This window comes from Pan troglodytes, chromosome 23, assembly GCF_028858775.2.
Source record: "Pan troglodytes isolate AG18354 chromosome 23, NHGRI_mPanTro3-v2.0_pri, whole genome shotgun sequence".
NCBI classification, from domain to species: domain Eukaryota; kingdom Metazoa; phylum Chordata; class Mammalia; order Primates; family Hominidae; genus Pan; species Pan troglodytes.
The window spans coordinates 21,082,661-21,104,329 of record NC_086016.1 but is presented as its reverse complement, the minus strand read 5'-3'; the positions used below and the strand labels follow the sequence as shown (position 1 = coordinate 21,104,329).

The following is a 21,669-nucleotide window of genomic DNA, read 5'->3' as shown; positions in this document are numbered from 1 at the left end:
GTAAAGTTATCCCTGTTTGTATGTGTGACGACATGATTTTATATATAAAAACCTTAAAGATTTCACAGAAACATGGTTAGAACTAATAAATGAATTCAGCAAAATTGCAGGACACAAAGTCAAAACACAAAATTAGTTGTATTTATATTTATGTACACTAACTCAGCTATCTGAAGAGGAAATTAAGAAAATAATTCCATTTACAGTAATAGTACAAAGAATAAAATACAGATATTCCTCAACTTATAACAGATTTATGTCTTAAACCTATTGTAAAGTCGAAAAATTTTTTAGTCAAACTATCATAAGTTGGGGGTCTGTCTGTACTAAAGAATATTCTTAAGTACACATGAAAGACTGAAAACACTGACAACTACAAAGTGTTAAAAGAAATTAAAGAAGACACTGGGCGTGGTAGCTCACACCTGTAATCCCAGCATTTTGGGAGGCCAAGGCGGGTGGATCACTTGAGGTCAGGAGTTCAGGACCAGCCTGGCCAACATGGCAAAACCTTGTCTTGGCTAAAAGTACAAAACTTAGCTGGGTGTGGTGAGGTGCACCTGTAGTCCCAGCTACTCAGGAGGCTGAGGCAGGAGAATTGCTTGAACCCAGAAGGTGAAGATTGCAGTAAGCTGAGATCGCACCACTGCACTCCAGCCTGGGTGACAGAGTGAGACACTGTCTCAAAAAAAAAAAAAAAGACAAAAATAAATTGAGAGATGTTCCATGCTCGTGGACTGTAAAATGTAAGATGTGACTATTACCTAAAGCAATCTATAGATTCAATCCCTATTAAAATGCCAACAAGTTTTCTTTGCTGAAGTAGAAAAATTTATCCTAATGTTCATAGAATCTCAGCAGACTCCAAAGAGCCAGAACAGTCTTGAAAAAGAAGAAGAAATATGAAATCCTCATAATTCCTGACTTTAAACCTTACTACAAAGCTGCAGTAATCCAAACATTGTAGTATTGGTATAAAGACAGACATATAGACCAATGGAATAGAATACAGAGCCTTAGCAATAAGTCCTTGCATACAATGGTCAAATTATTTTCCACAAGGATGCCATTACCATTCAGTGAGGGAAAAAGTGTCTTTTCAGAATGAATGGTGCTAGGAAAACTGGACATACAAATCAAAAGAATAAAGTTAGACCCTTAGCTAATGATATACAAAACTTAACCCAAAATGGATCAGGCTTAAACTTAAGACCTTAAACTATAAAATTCTTAGAAAAACATAATAAAGTCTTCGTGACACTGGATTTGGCAATGATTTCTTACATAAGACACTTAAATCACAGGCAACAAAAGAAACAATAGATAAATTAAGCTACGTCAAAATTTAAAACTTCTATTAATTAAAAGAAGCACTCAACAGAGTGAAAAGGCAGCCTACAGAATGGAAAACATTTGAAACTCATATCTGGTAAGGGTTAATATTTAAAATATAAAAAGAACTCCCATAGCTCAATAATAATAAATATCCTGATTAAAAAATGTGCAAAGGACTGGGTGCGGCGGCTCACGCCTGTAATCACAGCACTTTGGGAGGCCGGCGGATCACAAGGTCAGGAGATCGAGACCATCCTGGCTAACACGGTGAAACCCCGTCTCTACTGAAAAACACAAAAAATTAGCCAGGTGTGGTGGCGGGCACCTTAGTTCCAGCTACTCGGGAGGCTGAGGCAGGAGAATGGCATGAACCCTGGAGGTGGAGCTTGCAGTGAGCCGAGATCACACCACTGCACTCCAGACTGGGAGAGAGAGCGAGACTCCATCTCAAAAAAAAAAAAAAAAAAAAAAAAATGTGCAGAGGACTTGAGTAGACATTTCTCCAAAGAAGATAAACAAATGACTGATAAGCACATTAATGATTAGAGAAATGCAAATCAAAACAGCAGTGAAATAGCTCACAGCCATTAGATGTTTGCTGTTGAACAGGAAATGACAAGTGTTGACGAGGATTTAGAAAAAGTGGAATCCCTCTGCGGTGTTGTTAGGAATGGGAACTGGTGCAGCTACTAAAACAGTATGACAGTGCCACCCAAATTAAAAGTAGAATTACCTGCCGGGCGCGGTGGCTCACGCCTGTAATCCCAGCACTTTGGGAGGCCGAGGCGGGCGGATCACTTGAGGTCAGGAGTTCTAGAGAGCCTGGCCAACATGGTGAAACCCCATCTCTACCAAAAATATTTAAAAAATTAGCCGAGTATGGTGATGCATGCCTGTAATCCCAGCTGCTCGTAAGGCTGAGGCAGGAGAATCACTTGAACCCAGGAGGCGAAAGCTGCAGTGAGCTGAGATCATGCCACTGCACTCCAGTCTGGGTGACAGGACGAGACTCCTTCCCCCACAAAAAATAAAGTGAACTTTAAAAAATAAATAAATAAAAATAAAAATACAAAAATTAGCCTGGCGTCATGGCGCACGCCTGTTAATTTCAGCTACTGGGGAGACTGAGGCAGGAGAGTTGCTTGAGCCTGGGAGACGGAGGTTGCAGTGAGCTGAGATCATGCCACTGCACTCCAGCTTGGGCGACAGAGCAAGACTCTGTCTCAAAAAATAAAATAAAAGTAGAATTATCATACGACTTAGCAGTTCGACTCCAAAGAATTGGAAGCAGAGACTTGAAGAGAGATTTGTACACCCAAGTTCATAGCAGCATTACTCATAGTAGCCAAAAGGTGGAAGCAACCCAAGTGTCCATCACAGATGAATGGATCAACAACAAGGTAGTCTATCCATCCAGTGGAATATGGTTTACCTTAAAAAGGAAGGAATTCTGACACATGCTACAGCATGGATGGACTTTGAGGATATTATGCTCAGTGAAATAAGCCTGTCACGAAATAACAAATACTGTATGTTTCCATTTAGATGTGCTATCAAGATACTCAAAATGCATAGATACAGGAAGTAGAATTGTGGTTGCCAGGGGCTGGGAGGAGAGAAAAATTGGGAGGTAATGTTTAATGGATACGGAGTTTGTTTGGTAAGATGAAAAGTTCTGGAGATGGATGGTGGTGATGGTTGTTATGGAACTAATGTGAAGGTACTTAATAATGCCACTTAACTGTACACTCTTTTTTTTTTTTTTTTTTGAGACAGAGTCTTGCTCTGTGGCCCAGGCTGGAGTGCAGTGGCACGATCTCGGCTCACTGCAAGCTCTGCCTCCCAGGTTCACGCCATTGTCCTGCCTCAGCCTCCCAAGTAGCTGGGACTACAGGCGTCCACCACCACGCCCGGCTAATTTTCACCATGCCCGGCTAATTTTCACCATGCCCGACTAATTTTTTTTTTTTTTTTTTTTTTTTTTTTTTTGAGACGGAGTCTCGCTCTGTCGCCCAGGCTGGAGTGCAGTGGCGCGATCTCGGCTCACTGCAAGCTCCGCCTCCCGGGTTCACGCCATTCTCCTGCCTCAGCCTCCCGAGTAGCTGGGACTACAGGCGCCCGCTACCACGCCCGGCTAATTTTTTGTATTTTTAGTAGAGACGGGGTTTCACCGTGTTAGCCAGGATGGTCTCGATCTCCTGACCTCGTGATCCACCCGCCTCGGCCTCCCAAAGTGCTGGGATTACAGGCGTGAGCCACCGCGCCCGGCCCCGACTAATTTTTTGTATTTTTAGTAGAGATGGGGTTTCACTGTGTTAGCCAGGATGGTCTCGATCTCCTGACCTTGTGATCTGCCTGCCTCAGCCTCCCAAAGTGCTGGGATTACAGGCGTGAGCCACTGCACCCAGCCCTACTGTACACTCTTAAGTGGTTAAAAATGAGTTCAGAAAATCCAATATCTGATTAATACAAATTCCTTAAAAGAAAATAGAGGAGATGGGGGAGGAGGGAATTAGCAAAGAAGTTATATAAGAAAATTTCCCAGAAATGAAAGATTGTATCCTTGGATTGGAAGGGACTGGCACAATAATTTTAAAAAGGCCTGTATAAATTACCTCCTTGTGCAGCTGCAGCACGTTGGTAATGCAGAGGACATCAACCCCTGTAGCGGGAAACCTGGGTCACAATAAAAGGATCAGGAATCAGAGCAGTAGACGCCTCAGCGGCAGCTCCGATGTAAAAAAAAGTGGGGCGGGGCATCCCAGATCTGCAGAGGAACTGATTTTGATTGTCTACTTCAAATTTTTAGTTTTATCTTTATTCAAGGTACTTATGCATACAATTTGAATATTCAAATGATTCTGTAAGTCTTTTTTTTTAAATAGCAAACCCTATGAACCCCTCTAATTTTCAAGGCAAACATTGTTTTAGCTGTTTCATTTGGTATTTATCTGTGTGTCTTTAAATTCCGTGGTTTTAGGCATTCTCTGCTGATACTTCCCTAAGCCTGGTGGGTGAGTCTGGGCCCTGTGCTCTGTGAGGTCTTGCCTGCTTTCAGTGCTGCTCCTAGCTGGGCCATGCAGGAGCACTCCGTTTCCTTTTTGTTGGCACAACATTTTGTTTTCACTTTTTTTTTTTTTTCATCTTGCTCTGTGGCCCAGGCTGGAGTGGAGTGGCACGATCTCGGCTCACTGCAACCTCCTAGGCTCAATCGATTCTTCTGCCTCAGCCTCCTGAGTAGCCGGGATTACAGGTGCATGCCACCACACCCAACTAATTTTTGTATTTTTTAGTAGAGACAGGGTTTCACCATGTTGGCCAGGCTAGTCTCGAATTCTTGACCTTAAGCGATCGCCTGCCTCGGCCTCCCAAAGTTCTGGGATTACAGGCGTGAGCCACCGTGCCGAGCCATGTTTAATTTTTTAAGAAATTGCCAAGCCGTTTTCCAATTTGGTGTGAATCCTGTAGATTCATATATATCTTTTCTTTTTAAGTACCTAGAAGTCTCTCTTTCCTGATGTGCCCTCAGTTACAGATCTCTATCAGTCAGAGTTCTTTGGCCCCTCCTTTCCCGGACGCCCCTGGTGGTCCTCACCTGTCAGTGCTGCTGGGCCAGCTTCCCCGTTCACCATCAGTGTGGGAGAATCAGTCACTCTCACCTGTGTCTCCTTGCGTTGGAACCTCTGGTGTTTGGTTTTTATATCTTTCCTGTTTTGTTTTATTCCTTCATTTTAGTGGAGTATTGCCCCACTTATGTGGAAAAGGAACATGGGAGACAAAGGTTTGTGTTTCCTTGTTTGCATGTCTGAAGTGTCCTTATTTTACCTTTGCACATAAGTTTGGCTGGTTTTAGAATCATAAGCTAGAAATAATTTTTTCCCATAATTTTGAAGGTTAAGCTTACTCCATTTTTACTCCAACACCAGTGTTGCTGGTGACATAATTTTTGATTCTTTGAACATAACTTGTTTTCTTCCTGGAAATTTTGCGTATCTTTTGAACCATTGCACTGCCTCCTCAGTGGGTCTTTTCATCTTAGACTCATGCCTTACAGCTTAGGGAAAGGGGTCACTTTCCTGTTCTCTGTTCTATTCTGTTTTCTTCCCTGTTCCCTTTTTCTGGAACTCTTTATTATTGGGAATTGGAGCTCTTGGATTGATTCCCAGTTTTCGTTTTCTCCTCTGCAGTTTTCCATCTCTTTGATTATTTTACTTCTAGTAGGTTTCTATAACTTCTGCCAAATCTTTTATGAGTTTTCATGTTTGCTGTCATGTATTCAGTTTTTTTGTGTGTGTGTGTGTGACAGGTCTCACTGTCACTCAGGCTGGAGTGCACTAGTGTGGTCATAGCTCGTTGTAGCCTCAAACAGCTAGGCTCAAACAGTCCTCTTGTGTCATCCTCCTGAGTAGCTGGGACTATAGGCATGTGCCACTATGCCCAGCTAATTATTTTTATTTTTATTTTTCATAGAGGCAGAGTCTTGCTGTGTTGCCCAGGCTGGTCTCCAACTCCTGGCCTCAAGCAATCCTCCTGCCTCAGCCTCCCAAAGTGTTGGGATTACAGGTGTGAGCCACTGCACCTGGCCTCCTGTTCATTTGTACAAGATCATTTTCAGAGGCAAGTAATGATGGATAGTGTTGTCTGCATTTTCCTTTTTTTTTTAAAAAAAAATTTTATTTATTTATTTTTTAGACAGAGTCTTGTTCTGTTGCCAGGCTGGAATGCAGTGGTGCGATCTTCGCTCACTGCAACCTCTGCCTCCCGGGTTCAAGCGATTCTCCTGCTTCAGCCTCCCGAGTAGTTGGGACTACAGGTGTGTGCCACCACGCCCAGCTAATTTTTTGCATTTTTAGTAGAGACGGGGTTTCACCATGTTGGCCAGGATGGTCTTGATCTCTTTACCTTGTGATCTGCCCACCTCGGGCCTCCCAAAGTGCTGGGATTACAGGCGTGAGGCACCGTGCCCGGTCCATGCTCCTTCTTAATAGCACCCTTTTCTTGTTTCATGGGTACAGTAGAACCTCTCACTTTGAGGATGTTAATGGCCTGTTTTTGGTTTTAACTTTTTGTCTCTGTACTTGTTTCTTCTGTGCTATTTTCCTCTGCGGTTTGGGTCTCTGCCTCAGAGGTTTGGTGGTCCTTCCCTATCTGCTGTATGTGGCTGAGGGACTTGAAGTTCTGTGCACGTGGGCTTCCCTGGAGGGTGAACCAGCTGGATATGTTTCATTGGGAATCTCCTCCTGTTGGGGACTTTCTTCTTGACCTGGTCAGATTTTTTCCATAAAGGACCATTTCCTATCTGCCTGGAGCCTGGGGTTCTGAGAGCTTAGTGGAAGAAAAATGGCAATGGGGAATCTGTCCTCTCTTCCCTGAGTAAAGAACCCTGATTTTCAGCTGAACTGGTGTCCCCTAACCCAGACACCACCTGTTTTGTCTTCTTACCAGTTAACTCTTGATTTGTTTACTGCTTGAGTTGTGGGAGGAATCTGGGTGTGTCCACCTGCCTTGTCTCTGCCCCCACCTTTTAATATGAATAATTTCAGATCTATAGAAAACTCATAATAATAGTGCAATAAACACTCCTGCAGCCTTTACCCGGGTTCACCAGCTGATAGTGTCCTGCCACACCTTTACCCGGGTTCACCTGCCGCAGTTGCTCTTTGTGTTTTTCTTCTGAACCCTTTGAGAGGTTACAGATATTATGATATTCTACCCCTAAATACTATGATCAAAAAATAAGAACAATCCTCTACAGAAGCCTTTTCACATGCAAGAAATTTACTGTAGTACTATTCTGTGTGATCCATATTCAGATTCTTTTCATTATCCCCAGAACATCCTTTACAGGTTTCTTTCCCCTTTTAATTCAAGATTTATTCAAGGATTAACCTAAGTATGTTATTGCCGTATTGCTTTGTTCTTTAATCTAGAAATATTCCCAGCCCTCTTTTGCAGGGGGCTTTGGGCGTCTTTCATGACATTGCCATATTTGAAGAGTCCAGGTCAGTTCTGTAGAATGGCGTTCAATTTGGACTTGTCTCTTTCTTCAGGATTAGCTTCAGGTGAGACTTTTTTTTTTTAGGTAGCAATACTATGTAAGTCATAAATTATCAAATCACGAGGCCCAAGGTCATTTTGTCTCATTATTGGTGATGTTAAGTTTGATCACTATTGTGAATATTTCTTTCCCTTTTTGTGACGAAAAGTAATTTGTGAATAAATAGTCTATGGAGTGGTATTCTAGGTATTCTCCCTGATTCTGTTTCCTTGTTGAACTTGCTCTCCAGTGTGTTCCTGTGCTGGGGAAGCAGCAGCGTGGCACTCCAGTGGTGCTGGAGGCAGGAGGGGCACATGTGCTCCGAGCTGCACAGGTCATGGAGCCCAGAGTCGGAGCAGATGTGGCTCTGGGTGCTACAGCGACCCCTGCACCAGGTCCCCAGCTGGGCTGTGAGGCAGGGCTGCTCGGGCCCCATGGCCCTGGTGGAGGTGGAAGAGGCCCCCCAGCTTACCAAAGGCTGGCCCTCCGCGGGAAGAGGGACATTCTCTACTGTCAGAGGCAGGCCTGAGAGGTCTGTAAGAGTTCTGTCCTGTGCTATGCGCATTCCCCAGCCTGGCCCCCAGACTCTCCCCCAGGACACTGTCTGACATCAGCATCATCTTGACAGCCAAGCCCTTCCCCTTCTTGCTGGCAAAGGCCTGTGTCTGTGCTGGCAGGTTTCCATGGTGGGCCCAGAATGGGCATTGAATAAACGTGAGGGTGAGGGGATGAATGTGAGCATTTGGATATGGAGATGCATGATGGAAAAATGAAAGGGCTCACAATTGCCACCTAAACCCAGAGAAGCCTGCTCAACAGAGTGGTGTCCTTTATCACCATTTGGCTTTCTGGTTATGTTTCTGAAATATTTCACCTGGTCTCCCACCCCAGGGGGCAGATGACTTCACTCAGTCAACATGTAACAACCTGGTCTTTGGTGCCCATGTGACCTGGCAGCACTGTCCCTCTGTTATCTCTTCTTTCTCTTCCCTTTCCTCTGCCCTCAATTCATCTTGTCTTTCTGTGAGCAATTTTACCAGGTACTGTGCTTGGCTTGGGGAAGAGGCCAGGATACAAAGTGGAGCCACAGGTCTTGCCCATTTGAGCAGAGGGAGATGTTGAATTTAAGTTCAGTGACATTCTCCAGCCACACTCAGGCCTGGCCTCAGGTTTGTGCCAGATATGTCTGCCTTTGCCCTTTGCCAAAGCTGCTCCATCTGCCAGAAAGCCCCTCTGTTCTTTCTCAGCTTCCAGTCTCAGGCCCAGAAGCTCAGGTGGCTCTTCCCTTCTCCACCAAGTGCTGATGCCCCATCCCAGTGGCTGCATCCCTGCATCAGAGCTACCAGCGAGTCTGTGGGTCGAGTCTCCTACCCAGAGTGTCGGGTGCTGCAGGTAGCATGGCTTAGGACATGGGACCAGTCCTAAAGAGCTGATGGTCCCCAAGTACTGCATGTTTACAGCATCAGGCCTGTCGTGGTGCCAGTTACTGTCCCACACTGAGGTCCTTAGGTTGTATTTTGGGGTGGTAAAGTACCCCAAAGACACCTCTACCAAAAAACACAAGCCTTGAAGATGCTTCTCCCTTTGAGGTCTTCACTTTGTGTTGAAAGTGTCTCGGACACAGGTAGCATATTTTATATTTTAGTGATTCCCAGTCGAATAGCAACCCATCCCCATCACATGCCTGACAGGAGCTATGGAACTATGCTTATTGAGTACTGAGTGAGTATCCAGAGTCTCAGAAATGAGACTACATACGGACTTGTGTACAAAGTGTTTAAGGCAGCCTTTTCTAGAATAATGAAAAAAATGCAAACAGCCTAACCTCAAACCATAGAGATTATGGGGACGAAAGAAATCCATTCGTGGAATACTATGCAGCCATCAAAAGTCATGTTCCTAAGCCCATTTAAAAATATAGAAAGCTGTTTATAGTCTTAAGCTTACAAAGCAAGTCGTGAAATGGAGTGTCTGATGTGATCCCAGTATTCTTAAAGATTTGTGTAGAAAAGAGACTTGGTGAGGGGGCAGATGCTCACATAGTTAAACATGGCCTTTGTTGTTTATTGTCTTTTCAAACTTTTGTATTTTTCAAGCATTTCACATTGAATGTTTGTTACTTTATCATGAGCAAAAAAGCATGTGGATTTTTTATTAAATAAAAACCATTGCAAAGTCTATGACAGTAGCAGAACCAACCTGCTGGAGAGGGGCTCGTCAGGTGGCGCTGACTGCCGGTTCAGGTTCAGGGAAGGAGGCTTTGCAGGAGGCCTCCTAACCCTCCCTGTGACCTCCCTTGGGGAGCCGAGGCCCCACTCAGCCATCTGCAGCCAGAGTGCACTTGCTGGCAGGCGTCTGTCTGTGTGCAGCCTTGCAGACCAAGTTTGTTTCCCATCTGACCTGACCTTGTACCCGATGCCCTTCATGACACATCAGGGTACACCTGTACAGAGTGGGAGGTGGGCGGGCCCATGAGGGCCCTCTCCCCTGCACCATGGCCTTGGGTAAGTCACTCCCCTTCTCTGAGTCTGCCCCTCACCTTGTGAGATGGGAGGAGTGTGGTTCTCCTTTTTCACAAGGGGGTTGGAGGACAAAAGAGAGTGTGTGGGTGGAAGCACTGGTGTGCAAATTACTATTATATCATGCTGTATAAAACTATAGTTATTTCCTCATCTTCAGCTGCCTGTTGACACCTTCTAGCCATGCACTGAGACCTGCTGCACACCAGGGCCTGTGCCAAGCACCAAAGAGCCAGACAGGAACATACTGAGGTCCTGGCCTGGAGGCCTTCACAGCAATGGGGGACCAGCAGGCAGGGGGACAGACAGGCAGCTCAGGCCCCAGGACAAGGGCTGCAGAGGAAGGTTGCACACGTGGGTCTCCTTCATACTGGGAGAGAAGGCCCTCAAGGAAGGGGTAGGGGCAGCCTGGGCTCTGGAGAGAACTCTTTCATGGGCCATCCCCATGGGGCTGGAACTGCTGAGGGATTTTAATTTATGCAGGACCCTTTGCTGTGCTAGCAATGACCTGTTAGAAAATGCAATGAAGAGGGCCTCCATTTCACAATAGTAACTTAAAAAACAAAAACTGCCAAGGCATAATTTTAATAAGAAGCACACGGGACCCATTTGATGCGAGCGGCAGTGTTTCATAGGGCTCTAAAGAAAGCCTGCATTGCCGGACTCTGTGCTACAGGCCCCCCCTCCGGCCTTGCAGCCCTGAGTGGTCTGAACCATGCTGGCCAGGGAGGCTGCGACTGCACAGGCAGGACTCACAGCACACATCTCCTTTTGCTTTCAGAAGTGACCGGGGAGGTGCGTCCTCACCATGGGAAGGAGGCTGTGGATCCGCGGCAGGGGCGGGCCAGAGGAGGCGACCCTTCGCACTTCCACGCGGTGAACGTGGCGCAGCCCGTTCGCTTCAGCAGTAAGTTGCAGACCTGCCCTGACTGGGACACTGGGGAGTGCAAGCCTGACATGACCCCTGCCTTTCCAGCACTACTGTGCTGCGTGAGGGGTTTCTCAAAGCAGCCCTTGGAGGCCAGTGAGGGGAATGAATGAGGCTGCATGATGACCCACCCGCAGTCACCCAGTGCTGGAGTGGTGGTATGTGACTCAAGGCCCTAGGAAGTCAACCGGCTCTGAGGCCAGGCTGCTTGTTCTCACAAAGTGACTGCTTTTCAGGGCCAGAAGGCACTGGCCCTTGGAAATTCCAAAGTTGTATTATTCCCTTTTATAAATGAGGAAACCAGCTCTGAGTTTAGATACAGCGATAGAATGGGAAGGCTCGACTCCTTATTTATTTATTTATTTATTTATTTAGAGACGGAGTCTCACGCTTGTCACCCAGGCTGGAGTGCAGTGGCATAATCTCAGCTTACTGAAACCTCTGCCTTCCAGGTTAAGTGATTCTCCTGTCTCAGCCTCCCGAGTAGCTGGGATTACAGGCACGTGCCATCACGCCCGGCTAATTTTTGTATTTTTAGTAGAGACCGGGTTTCACCACGTTGACCAGGCTGGTCTCGAACTCCTGACCTGAGGTGATCCACCCACCTCAGCCTCCCAAAGTGCTAGGATTACAGGCATGAGCCACTGTGTCCAGCCATTTTAAGAAAAATTTTTAAGGTGATTAGTTATTTAATAAATTACCTATGACATTGAAATTTTAAAGGGGCATGAGATCATCAAGGAAGGTTGAGGGGAGGAAAAGCCACAACTGAAATGGCCCTGAGCAGACCCTCTCAGGCGCGAGGTACCCAAGTACGCTGAGCAGCGGCTGTGGACCAGGCAGGACTGATACTGGATGGGCCTGCTGCCCTGCCTTGGGCCTGTCTGCTTGTGTTACTCCTCAGCCCCCAGACTTTCAGCACTGGGGAGCACCTCAGAGGTGACCAGGTCTGCTTCTGGCAGAACCCCCACCAACCCTGGGTGGCCAGAGTGGGGCCAGGTGTTTCCAGGTGGTCACGCATGTCAGTGCGGCTGAAGCAGGGCTGGACATGTCCTGGTGATGCACTTTGTCTCCGGCCTGTGCCCACAGCCCGAAGGGGTCCCCACAGTGCAAGTGTGGTGCACAGGCTTGGTGTGTGAAGACACTGAGGCTGAGAGGCCACCTGTAGGGAAGGGGCAGTTCACAGTGCAGCCCCAGGGGGTCCTGATGCTCAGCTCCATGTTCTTCCTTCCCCTTGCCTGTCTGTTCAGTTTTGAACAGGCAGCACTTCTGCCTGGGTAGTAAGCAACTCCACCAAGTTCAGAACATAAAGAAGATGAGTCCGTGCATAGGAGTGCTTCCTCCGTCCATGCCCCAGCCAGCTGGCTCCCATCCTGAGATGTCTCCTTCCCTCCATGCCTCAGCCAGCTTCCCTCCCTACAGGGCTTCCTCTCACCTTGCCTGAGATAGGGGCCTGGCCTCTGCCTGCCTCAGTGTCCTCACCTCTTCATGGAGACGGTGCAGAGCCACCTGCGGGGCATGTGGTCAGGCTGCATGCATTGGTGTGGCACCCAGGAAACACGCAATGAATGTGCAACACACCTTCTCGAGAGCTGATGCCTTGACATTTTTTATTGTTGTTTTGGTTTTTTTTGTTTGTTTGTTTTTTGTTTGTTTTTTTTCAGACAGGGTCTCACTCTGTCACCCAGGCTGGAGTGCAGTGGCGCACTTTCGGCTCACTGCAGGCAATCTCTGCCTTTTTGAGCTCAAGTGATCCTCCAACCTCAGCCTCCCAGGTAGCTGGGACTACAGGTGTGCCCCACCACACCTGGCTAATTTTTTGTATTTTCGGTAGATAGGGGGTTTCGCCATGTTGCCCAGGCTGGTCTCAAGCTCCTGAGCTCAAGCAATCTGCCCACCTCGGCCTCCCAAAGTGCTGGAATTACAGGCGTGAGCCACTGTTGCCAGCCCTCTGATTCCTTGTCTGCACCTAAAGAGCTTCCTTGCACACTCAGGTGTACCCTTCACGGTGAGCAGATGGTGCTGTCCAGCTGTGGCCATGCCTAGGGGCTAGGGGTGCCCCTCTTTTTCTGTAATCTCTATGCCTTTATGAAGAAGTCACACACACACATGCTTACATAATAAATACATGGGGATACGTCTCTAGAAGTTTTACTAGTGCCACAAGACATAGATGCACTTTAAAAATGGCATTTTTAATTTTACAACTGGCTTTGCTAAAAATTGTCACTCTTCTCCAGTGTACTAATATGAGGTACCCAACATTTGAAGGTTAAAGATTCTATAAAACAGGTCACTGGTGTTACCTAAGGTGAGCTGTAAATTACCAGGCATTCCCGTGTGTGGGTGTAGGAGTCGGAAGTGATGGGTGGAGGAAGTGAGAGGACGCTGGCCAGACTCATTGATACTCAAGTGCTGGCTGGCTCCTTAGCTTTGCCACCTGTGGCATCGCCCACACCTTATTTTTTTCGCCTGTGGGAGGCAGGGGCGGGTCACACAGTGTCATGGCTCTCCCAGCTGTTATCCTTTGAGCTGCTGTTTTAGTGGAGGGTTGGCCAGCCCCCACTGCAAATGCTCATGTAAGTAGAAAAGGGAGAGAGGGGAGTGGGCTAGCTGGCAGCGGAGGCCAGGAGAGCTGGGCATTGGAAGCAGGGCCCAAAGTGAACTGCATGGGAGTTGTGCTGTGTTGTTAACCCAGAGAATGAAATCCACTTTACAAGACTTAATTCAGCAGCCGTTCTTGACTAGTGAATAAATTAAAAGATCTTATAGAAATGGGAAGAGTCACCGAATGTACTTGTATCATTGAATCTGTGTTTTAGAGAAACTTGAGCATTTCTGCAATGTGGTTTCAGAAGCAGACCTTGTCCTCTTGAGCCTCAGTTTCCCCACTTCTCTAGGGTGATTTACAAGGTGTGCCTGTCCCTGATGGAGTACATATAATTTCCATTTTGGAGCTGGATCCTAACTTGGGGGACAACTCCCCTTCTGTCCTTTATGTTTCCTAGGGAAGTGCCCGACAGGGTGGCACCACTACGAAGGCACGGCCAGCTGCTACCGGGTCTACCTGAGCGGGGAGAACTACTGGGATGCCGCGCAGACCTGCCAGCGCCTGAATGGCTCTCTCGCCACCTTCTCCACTGACCAGGAGCTGCGCTTTGTCCTGGCCCAGGAATGGGACCAGCCCGAGCGGAGCTTTGGTTGGAAGGACCAGCGCAAGTGAGTCCTGGATTGGGGACCTTAGGGGCTGGAGTCAGAGTCTGATGACTACTGAGCACATGGCCTCTGACCACTCAGTAAACTCCTGGAGCACAGCTGGCAGACAGCAGGTTGGGAAGACTAGCCTCACCCACTGGAAGCCCAGGAGATCCATGGATAGGAGTGTGCATCGAGATAGGTGGAGGGTCCTGGGAGCAGGGGCAGGCTGGACTCTGCTGCTACTTTGTGGGACTGTGGGGCAGCCCCTTTCATTGGTACCCCTCTCCTTGTACAACTGCAGTTGCTGAGCGCAGGCAGGGGGCTGGGGGTGCTGGCTTGTGTGGGGAGAACTGCTTGGTGTGGGGCTTCGTGGGCCTGGTGCAAGGGGTGTGCAGTGTAGGTGGGGGTTCCCCCCAAGAAAGCAAGGGGGCCTTCGCTTCAAGACCCAAGCTGGGTTTTGACTCCACAGTTATGCCCTGTGAGAGTTTGGCAAATCACAAGACGGAGTTGTTTTTCCTTCTGCAGCTACAAAGGGAGGAAACTAACTCTTAGCTCACAGGTTGTTGTACTGACCCCATGAGGACAGGCCTGTGAGTCCAGTGGAGAAGCAAGAGGGTATAGCCCAGAGGGCAGGGCAGCCCCATCTCTGAGGACAGCCTTGTGGTTGCACAGCATAGGCCAAGGGCAGAGTGTGCCATCCCTGGGCTCCTGCCATGCGGGGAGACCTGCTGATGGGCATCTCCAGGCTTGGGGCTGGAAAGCTGGGCCAAGGGGCATGGACTAGGCAGGAGCTTATGGCGGTCAGCCAGATCCCAGTGCAAGGTCCTTTCAGTGCTAGGCCTGCATGCTCAGGAGCAGGCTGCAGGCCTGAGGTGGGCTGGCTCTGAGTGGGAAGCCGTGCAAGTGTTTTCAGCCCCCATGGTAGTGGATATTTGCAGGGGCTTATGTCTTTATTGAGATGCAGTTCACATGCCATGAAAATCACCCCCGTGGAGTGCCCTGTTCTGTGGTTTTAGCATAGTCACCGAGTTGTATTCATGGGGTTTCGTGTCTACCAAGAATAAGATTGTTCTTGCTTAAATTGTGAAAGCTTTACCGGTTTAGCTCATAGAAACAGTCTTGGCAAGAGTTCCCTGAGATAAAACTTTTCCTGCCCTGTGAACTTTCTTGTTTTGAATTTTAATGCATTCTAACATGAGTGTCTCACGTTAGAAGCTCAGTGTTGTGGAGGTCAGTATAGCTATTAAAAAACAATCCCAGCACTTTGGGAAGCCGAGGCGGGTGGGTCATGAGGTCAGGAGATCGAGACCATCCTGGCCAATATGGTGAAACCCCGTCTCTACTAAAAAAAAAAAAAAAAAAAATTAGCTGGGCGTGGTGGCCTGTGCCTGTAATCCCACCTACTCGGGAGGCTGAGGCAGGAGAATTGCTTGAACCAGGAAGTCAAGTTGCAGTGAGCCGAGATCGCACCACTGCACTCCATCCTGGTGACAGAGCGAGACTCCGTCTCAAAAAACAAAAAACACACAGTCATTGATGGTTGCATCCCTCCTGCCGCTAAGATCTCTGTCTCTGTCTCTGTGCCCTGTAGGTTGTGGGTTGGCTATCAGTATGTTATCACTGGCCGGAACCGCTCCTTGGAAGGTCGCTGGGAGGTGGCATTCAAAGGTGAGCCCTTCTGGTATGTGGGAGTGTTTGAAGCTGGGCAGAGTCACCCTGATTCGGGGCCTCCCCTCCTCCCTCTTACCCAGTGCTGCCTGGCCCGTAGGGGTGCTGTGCAGGGGACATGGAGTGGGTGAGCTCCAGTTGCAGGGAGGGCTGCGGTCATGGGGCCAGTGCAGCCTGCAGATCAGGCCCTGCATTGGGCAGTGGCTGTCTCTGGAACCCTCTGTTGCATCTCACTTTGGCCAGCTTTCTAGATTGTCCCCCGCCTCCTTTTGAAGTTAAAGACCTTGGAGTATAAAAATGAGCATGCAGAGTGTGCCCCTGGCAGGCTGGAGGGGAGGACAAACTTGCCAGGACAAAGGTCAGACGTAGAATCCAGACCTGAAGGAAACTATCAGGCAGATAGACTTAGAGAGAGAGAGAGAGAGAGAGTGAGAGTGAGCGTGCATGTGTGTGTGCGCGCAAAGATTTTATGCGGAGCTGCTTGGAAATACCGAGACGACGTAAAGGAAACATGGCTGCTGTTTCCTTTACATTCCCTGGGCTCGGACTTGGCTTGCCCTTCCTGTCCCATTGCCCTGGCACTGGCGAGCTCCTCCTGGACATACTCCAGCAGTGCCCTCTCCAGCTGCCGCCAGGGTCACACTCCCTTGCCCTGCCCCTTCCCTGTCTGTTGGGCTGTACTTTGTGCCTGTGGCTTGAGCTAGGATTTGGGTTCTTTTCATAAACACATCCCAGTCCTGCTGTTGATGTCTTAAGTATCTCTAAGAAGGATAAATGAGGAGTGATGGGCCTGGGGACAGGGTTGAAAAGGGTCAAGGCCTGGGTGGCCGGCTTCCCTGGAGAAAAGAGGGCCCCACAGAGGCGGGGCCATGCCTGGCTGCTGGGACAGGGCAGGAGCAGAGGTGGGGGCTGCAGAGCCCAGCAGACTGGGGCCACACCTGCTGTCCCGATCCTGCTCAGGACAGATGCCACCCTGTTCTCATGACCACCAGTGCCCTCCTGAGAGCCCCAGCCACATTTGCATTCCCTGGCTTTATGAGTGCATTGTTTAGATTGCTATTGACTAATCAATGGCTTCTGGGTTTCCAGGCCCCAGAGTCAAAGTTTGCCTCATAGAGCATAATTCTCCTGGTAGCTTGTCCTCTTGACACTGGTGGTTGAAGAGAAGACATGATTCTGAGTGGGATGACAGCACATTCAGAGTTGGGGACTGGGGGCCCCATGCTTGGTGTGAGAATGGCAAGGGTCCTGGGTGGGCTTTAATGGCCAAGTGCAGCTCAGTGACTCCATTGGAGCCTCAGGCAGGAGAGCGAACCTAAAATTTAGAAAAAGATTGAACACGTATGTTGGTGCTGGCAGCTGCAGCTGGCATAGAGCTCCCTATTTGTGTGGCTCAACGTGCAAGGGGCCCTACAGCATCCCGGAGCTCCACAGAGGTGACCATGTGCCACTGCCTGCTTGTGCCCAGTTAAATGGATTCAGGAACTCTGTTAGCGGATTTAAATAGTGGTCACAAAACAAATAGTAACAATAACAATAATTCTTCTGCTGCAGGATAACTGGCCCTTGATGCAGCTCAGCATCATGAGTAGTTCTGGGCTTAAAGAGATTAAAGAAACATAAAACCAAATGTGGCACAAGAACCCTTATGGCGTCCTAGGTGGGGAGGCTTATAAAATCTTCCACAGGACAATTCAAGAAATGAGTGGGGACTTGTGGAAGATTCATTTTCTTAGGTGCAGCAGTAGGACTGTGGTTGTGTGGTTTTAGGAGCCAGTATCCTGGAGTCTGCAGGGGAGGGGCTCCCAGGGTGGTAGGGCAGAGAGGAGCCAAGCAGCAGGGTGCGGTCAGCACCGAGGTGGCTCGGGTGCACACACTCCTCTCTCCATAGTGGAATCGTTTTAAAAATTCCTGTACCAAAAGCAAGCTGCAGAGTGAAGACAGTACTGAGTATAAAACAAGCTAGCAAGAGCACGTCTAGCCCAGCCCAGCCCAGCCTTTCTCCTGCCTGGGGACATGGTGCAAAGCAGAGGGCTCATTGGGGTCTGAGGTGTTGGCCCCCCAAAAAATACCCAAAAAACCATGGGAAATGGATGTAAGTCATTTGTTACTCATTCTGAACCCTTCCCTAAGAAAATATTGTACCTGAGAATATCAGCTAATGATGGTGGAAGGGCCTCACATTAAGATGTTGAAAAATGTTTCTTTCATCTACATGTTGTCCATCTTTTCTGTGTTGTATAATATGTTCTGGATTGGGGTGTGAGTGATACCATGGTACATAGACGCTTACTATGCCCATGTGTCGGCACCCTGCGCACACATTTGAAGTTGGGAGCTCGTTTCCGCAGGGTTCCTGTGCGCCTTGGTGGAGCGCTCTCCAGGCGCTCCCCCAGGCCCCCACCAGCCTGTGAGCCCCGCCCGGGGGCCAAGACCCTGCAGGTTTGACAGCACCAGGTCATGGTGTGCCCTGGAGACAGAACTGCCGCTGCTGCTGCCAGAAGACATGAGGCCAGGATTTCTGTAACATTTGTGCAGAAAGGTTGAAAAAGTACAGATCCTTGTGTAGGGAGAATCATCCACACCGCCCCACGTGCTGCTCCCAGGGCCTTCCCGTCAGCACCAGCAGTGTAGCTTCTGTCTGGTGAGTCATACTTGATATTTACCTTAAAATATAAAAGTGAAAACAGCGTGTGTTTCATGTGTCCACATGTTGTGTCACTTGCTCATTTAAGATTACTCAGTGCCTGGCCCTCATTTGTCCCCCGTGGTGTCTCAGCACGCACATTGCAGGTTGGCTGAGGTCAGGAGGTGTGTGACTTAGTAGAAGCCTTCTTTTCTCCCCCAAAATCTTGTGCCCAGTCCTTTATGGTCTCCGTCTTCTTCTTTCTCTGGTGCTGTACCTGAGAGATTGTATGGTGCTGCCCGCTGAGGCCAGCAGTCAGGGCTGTGGTCCTGGGCCAGCCTGTGGGACCTAGCGTTTAGAAGCCTCAGTCAGCAGTGAGGGAGGGGCCAGGCTGGCCTAGCAGCCACTGGAAGGTGCATTGTAGAGACCCTGCCCTCTGGGTGAGCTGACCATTGGTCTAGGATGGGGTCAGCTGGGGTCAGGCCACAGTTCTTGGAGGGGAGACAGCCCCTGAGTGGGGCAGCTGCCACCGTGGTGGGGCATTCGGGAGCATCTGGACAGCCCCTGGTGGGCCCGAGTGGAGGCTCATTCTGTGGCTGTGGAGGTGGTGAGACAGGAAGGGGAGGTTCTTTGAGGGCTCAGAAAAGTGAGTGAAGGTCTCCCCACCACTCGAACAATGGGGGACTCGGGGGCCGGGGAGGGTTCTCCAGGCTCGGCGAGCAGCGGCGGACATGGAGGTGGCAGTGGCTGCTCGTGCATGTGGGAGAGGATGTGGTGGCAGAGGTAATCAGGTTCAGATGCCCTCGTGTATCAGTCTGGGGAGCAGGGTGTCCTCCGGTGGCTGGTGACGGCCCAGCCCAAGACTCCCGTCAGAGTCCTGCACACACCTCATGTGTGGACATATGGGAGGGGCACCTGGAAACTTGCCGCCACCCTGTCGAGGTGAGGACTGGATCTGCTGGGGTGGCAGGGGGTGAGGAGTAGTGTCTTGGAGGGAGGCTTGAGAGGAGGGCTCTGCACGAGGAACTGCTCCCAGTCACTCTGGTAGCCAGGGTGGCTCTGCTCACAGGGCCTTTCTCTAGGATGAGGGTCCTTCAGGAAGAGCGGGATGTTTGAGGTAAGGGGGTGTCCAGGAGGAAGTGGGAGGCCCTGGAGAAAAATCTGCAGGAGTCATCCCCAGTGCAGTATCGGGAAGCCTCCAGGCTCCTCTCACACCTTTGGAATATGTCCAGGATCTCATCACCTGGCACCAGTCTTGCAGCCCCCACCAGGATCTAACACCCAATCATCCCTCACCCGATTGTGCTCGTGGCCTCTGTCTGGTCTCCTGGCCCCAGCCCCACCGCTCCTCACACAGCTGCCGGGGGTCCTTTTCACCTCTGCTACCTTGTTCACAGCTCTCGTTTCTCATAGAAATCACAGTTCCATCAAGGCCAGCAGCCCCTTCCTTCACTACCCTCATCACCTACCACTCCCCAGCCTCTTCTCCAGCCCCACAGGCTGCCTCGTTCATGGCTGCCACTGTGACCTCTTCCAGGGATGCTCCAAAGACGAACACCTGCCCGCTATGCAAGGCTGCACCTCGGGTAGGCATGCAGTCCCCGCATGACCAGCCCCCAGTCAGCACCTGGATGCAGAGCCACCAGCAGCTCCCCTGGGCAGGGGCGCTACACAGGTGCCCATGCAGCTTGCTGCCAGGAGGGAGCACTGTGTGGCTCTCTGGGCCCTGGCCTAGAGTCCCACACGAACCCTGTTTTGCTGGTTGCCTGACTCACTCTGACTTGCTGTGCCCCAGTCCAGGCAGCTTTCGCGGGCAAATGCTGGGTCCCAGGACTCTGCCCGGAGAGGTCATTTGTGTCCTTGGTCTCAGTCTGCTGTCATGTACTGTAGTTGTGGGCAGGAGCTCTTAGCTGGCAACTAGCTTCAGCGCTGAAGATTTTTTGTTTGTTAAAGATTGGAAGGAACCTGTTTGGTTTTCTTGCCATGGGACAAGAAGGCAAATAGTGAAGAAAACAGTGTTTAAAAGGGGAGGGGCTCTACTTAGGTGAGAAGGCATCTGTGGGAGATGAGGAGGGTGTGCAGGGGCTCGGGGGCCTGGAGGAAAGGTGGGGTGGTGCACAGCGTGATGGTGGTGGCACCCACTGTCAGCAGTGGAGACCAGCCCTCCAGGTGGTATGGGGAGGTGACTCCAGACAGTGGGCCCCTTTCCTGCTCTGCTGTGGGTCTGATAGATGCAGATGAGGCAGGCGAGATGCTGGGCCTGTATGTCCCTGGGAAGGGGGCACAGCTGTTGCTGTGGCTGCCTGCTGGCCCAGCACAGGTCTTGCAGGTCTCAGAGCTTCCTGAGAGCTGTCCTCCTGCCCATGGCAGGGCACCATGTGTCCACAGGCCCACAGCATAGGCCTGCCTCCAGACTCACTGGCTTTTTTGAGGCAGAGCCCCATGTTTCGTACTGGGTGTAAACAGAGCTCCAAAAGACGCAGGTGAGAATGCTGGAGGCTTATAAATGGGGTGAGCTGCACTGCTGCTATCTTAGGAGGGGGAGAGCGCCAGGTGTGCCTTCATTATTCTGCTTCTTGGAAAGGTTGCTTTGTGTTTCCATTGATCCTGGTCGGGTAAGCCTCAAGGAATCTTGGCAGCCCAGACTGGAAGGGCCGTGCAGGGGAGAGAGTGGGGCCTAGGGCTGGCTGTGCCATGCCCTGGGCATGGCCAGAGCCCACCTGGAACCTTGCAAAAGAGAGGCTTGGAGGTTAGCAGTCCCCAACCCTCACGCTCTCTGCGGCAGGGGTACATGGTTTCTGACTGCCTTGTGCCTGGCTTAGACAGGCAGGAGCTGAGTGGGTGACAGTTTCCCTTGAGCTGAGAGAGGTCCCCGGGAGCCAGTGCTTCCTAAGTGTTCCCTGCAGCCAGCTGGTGGCAGTGCCGGCCAGTGCCAATGCTGCCTGACGGCGCCTTTCTCAGGGGTGTTGGGTGGACTTTGTAAGTCTTCTGTTTATCTGAGTGTTCTGTCCTAAGGGAGAGCTTCCCTGCCTGTTTCCCTTGCCCATTCCCCTGTTTGCATTTTAATCCAGTGTGCCACAATCCATTACTTTGTTGTTATGCTGCTGCTCTAACTTTAAATGCCGCCCACTAACCGTGTGATCCAGCACCCTCTTCTGGTGCTCAGGCTGGCACTTACTGCTACCCAGGGTTTGTGGCCTGTGTGCTTGCAGGCTCCAAGGAGTGGCTCCCGCTAGGCCCAGCACCTGGGGTGACTCCCAGGAGGTTGGGGAGTCCCAAGTGAACACCTGGCCACAGTGACCACCAGTACTTGGCGGTCCAGGCCCTGTGGTTGATGATCCTGTCTGACGCCATGGTC

The 21,669-nt window shown here is 49.9% G+C and overlaps 1 protein-coding gene across 4 annotated transcripts in view; it reads left to right on the top strand.

Annotated features, from left to right (window-relative positions):
• The window catches only part of DGCR2 (DiGeorge syndrome critical region gene 2), an 86,736-nt gene that overhangs the window by 44,061 nt on the left and 21,006 nt on the right, over positions 1-21,669 (top strand). For 2 of the 4 annotated variants that reach the window (XM_530360.7, XM_054675728.2), the window contains exons 3-5: positions 10,673-10,798; positions 13,828-14,038; positions 15,609-15,685. In XM_530360.7, the coding sequence (XP_530360.2) occupies positions 10,673-10,798; positions 13,828-14,038; positions 15,609-15,685 (414 nt within the window). Of the gene's footprint in view, positions 1-10,672; positions 10,801-13,820; positions 14,039-15,608; positions 15,686-21,669 lie in introns of all 4 variants that reach the window. The other 2 variants (XM_054675727.1, XM_054675726.1) reach the window with 1 other exon arrangement.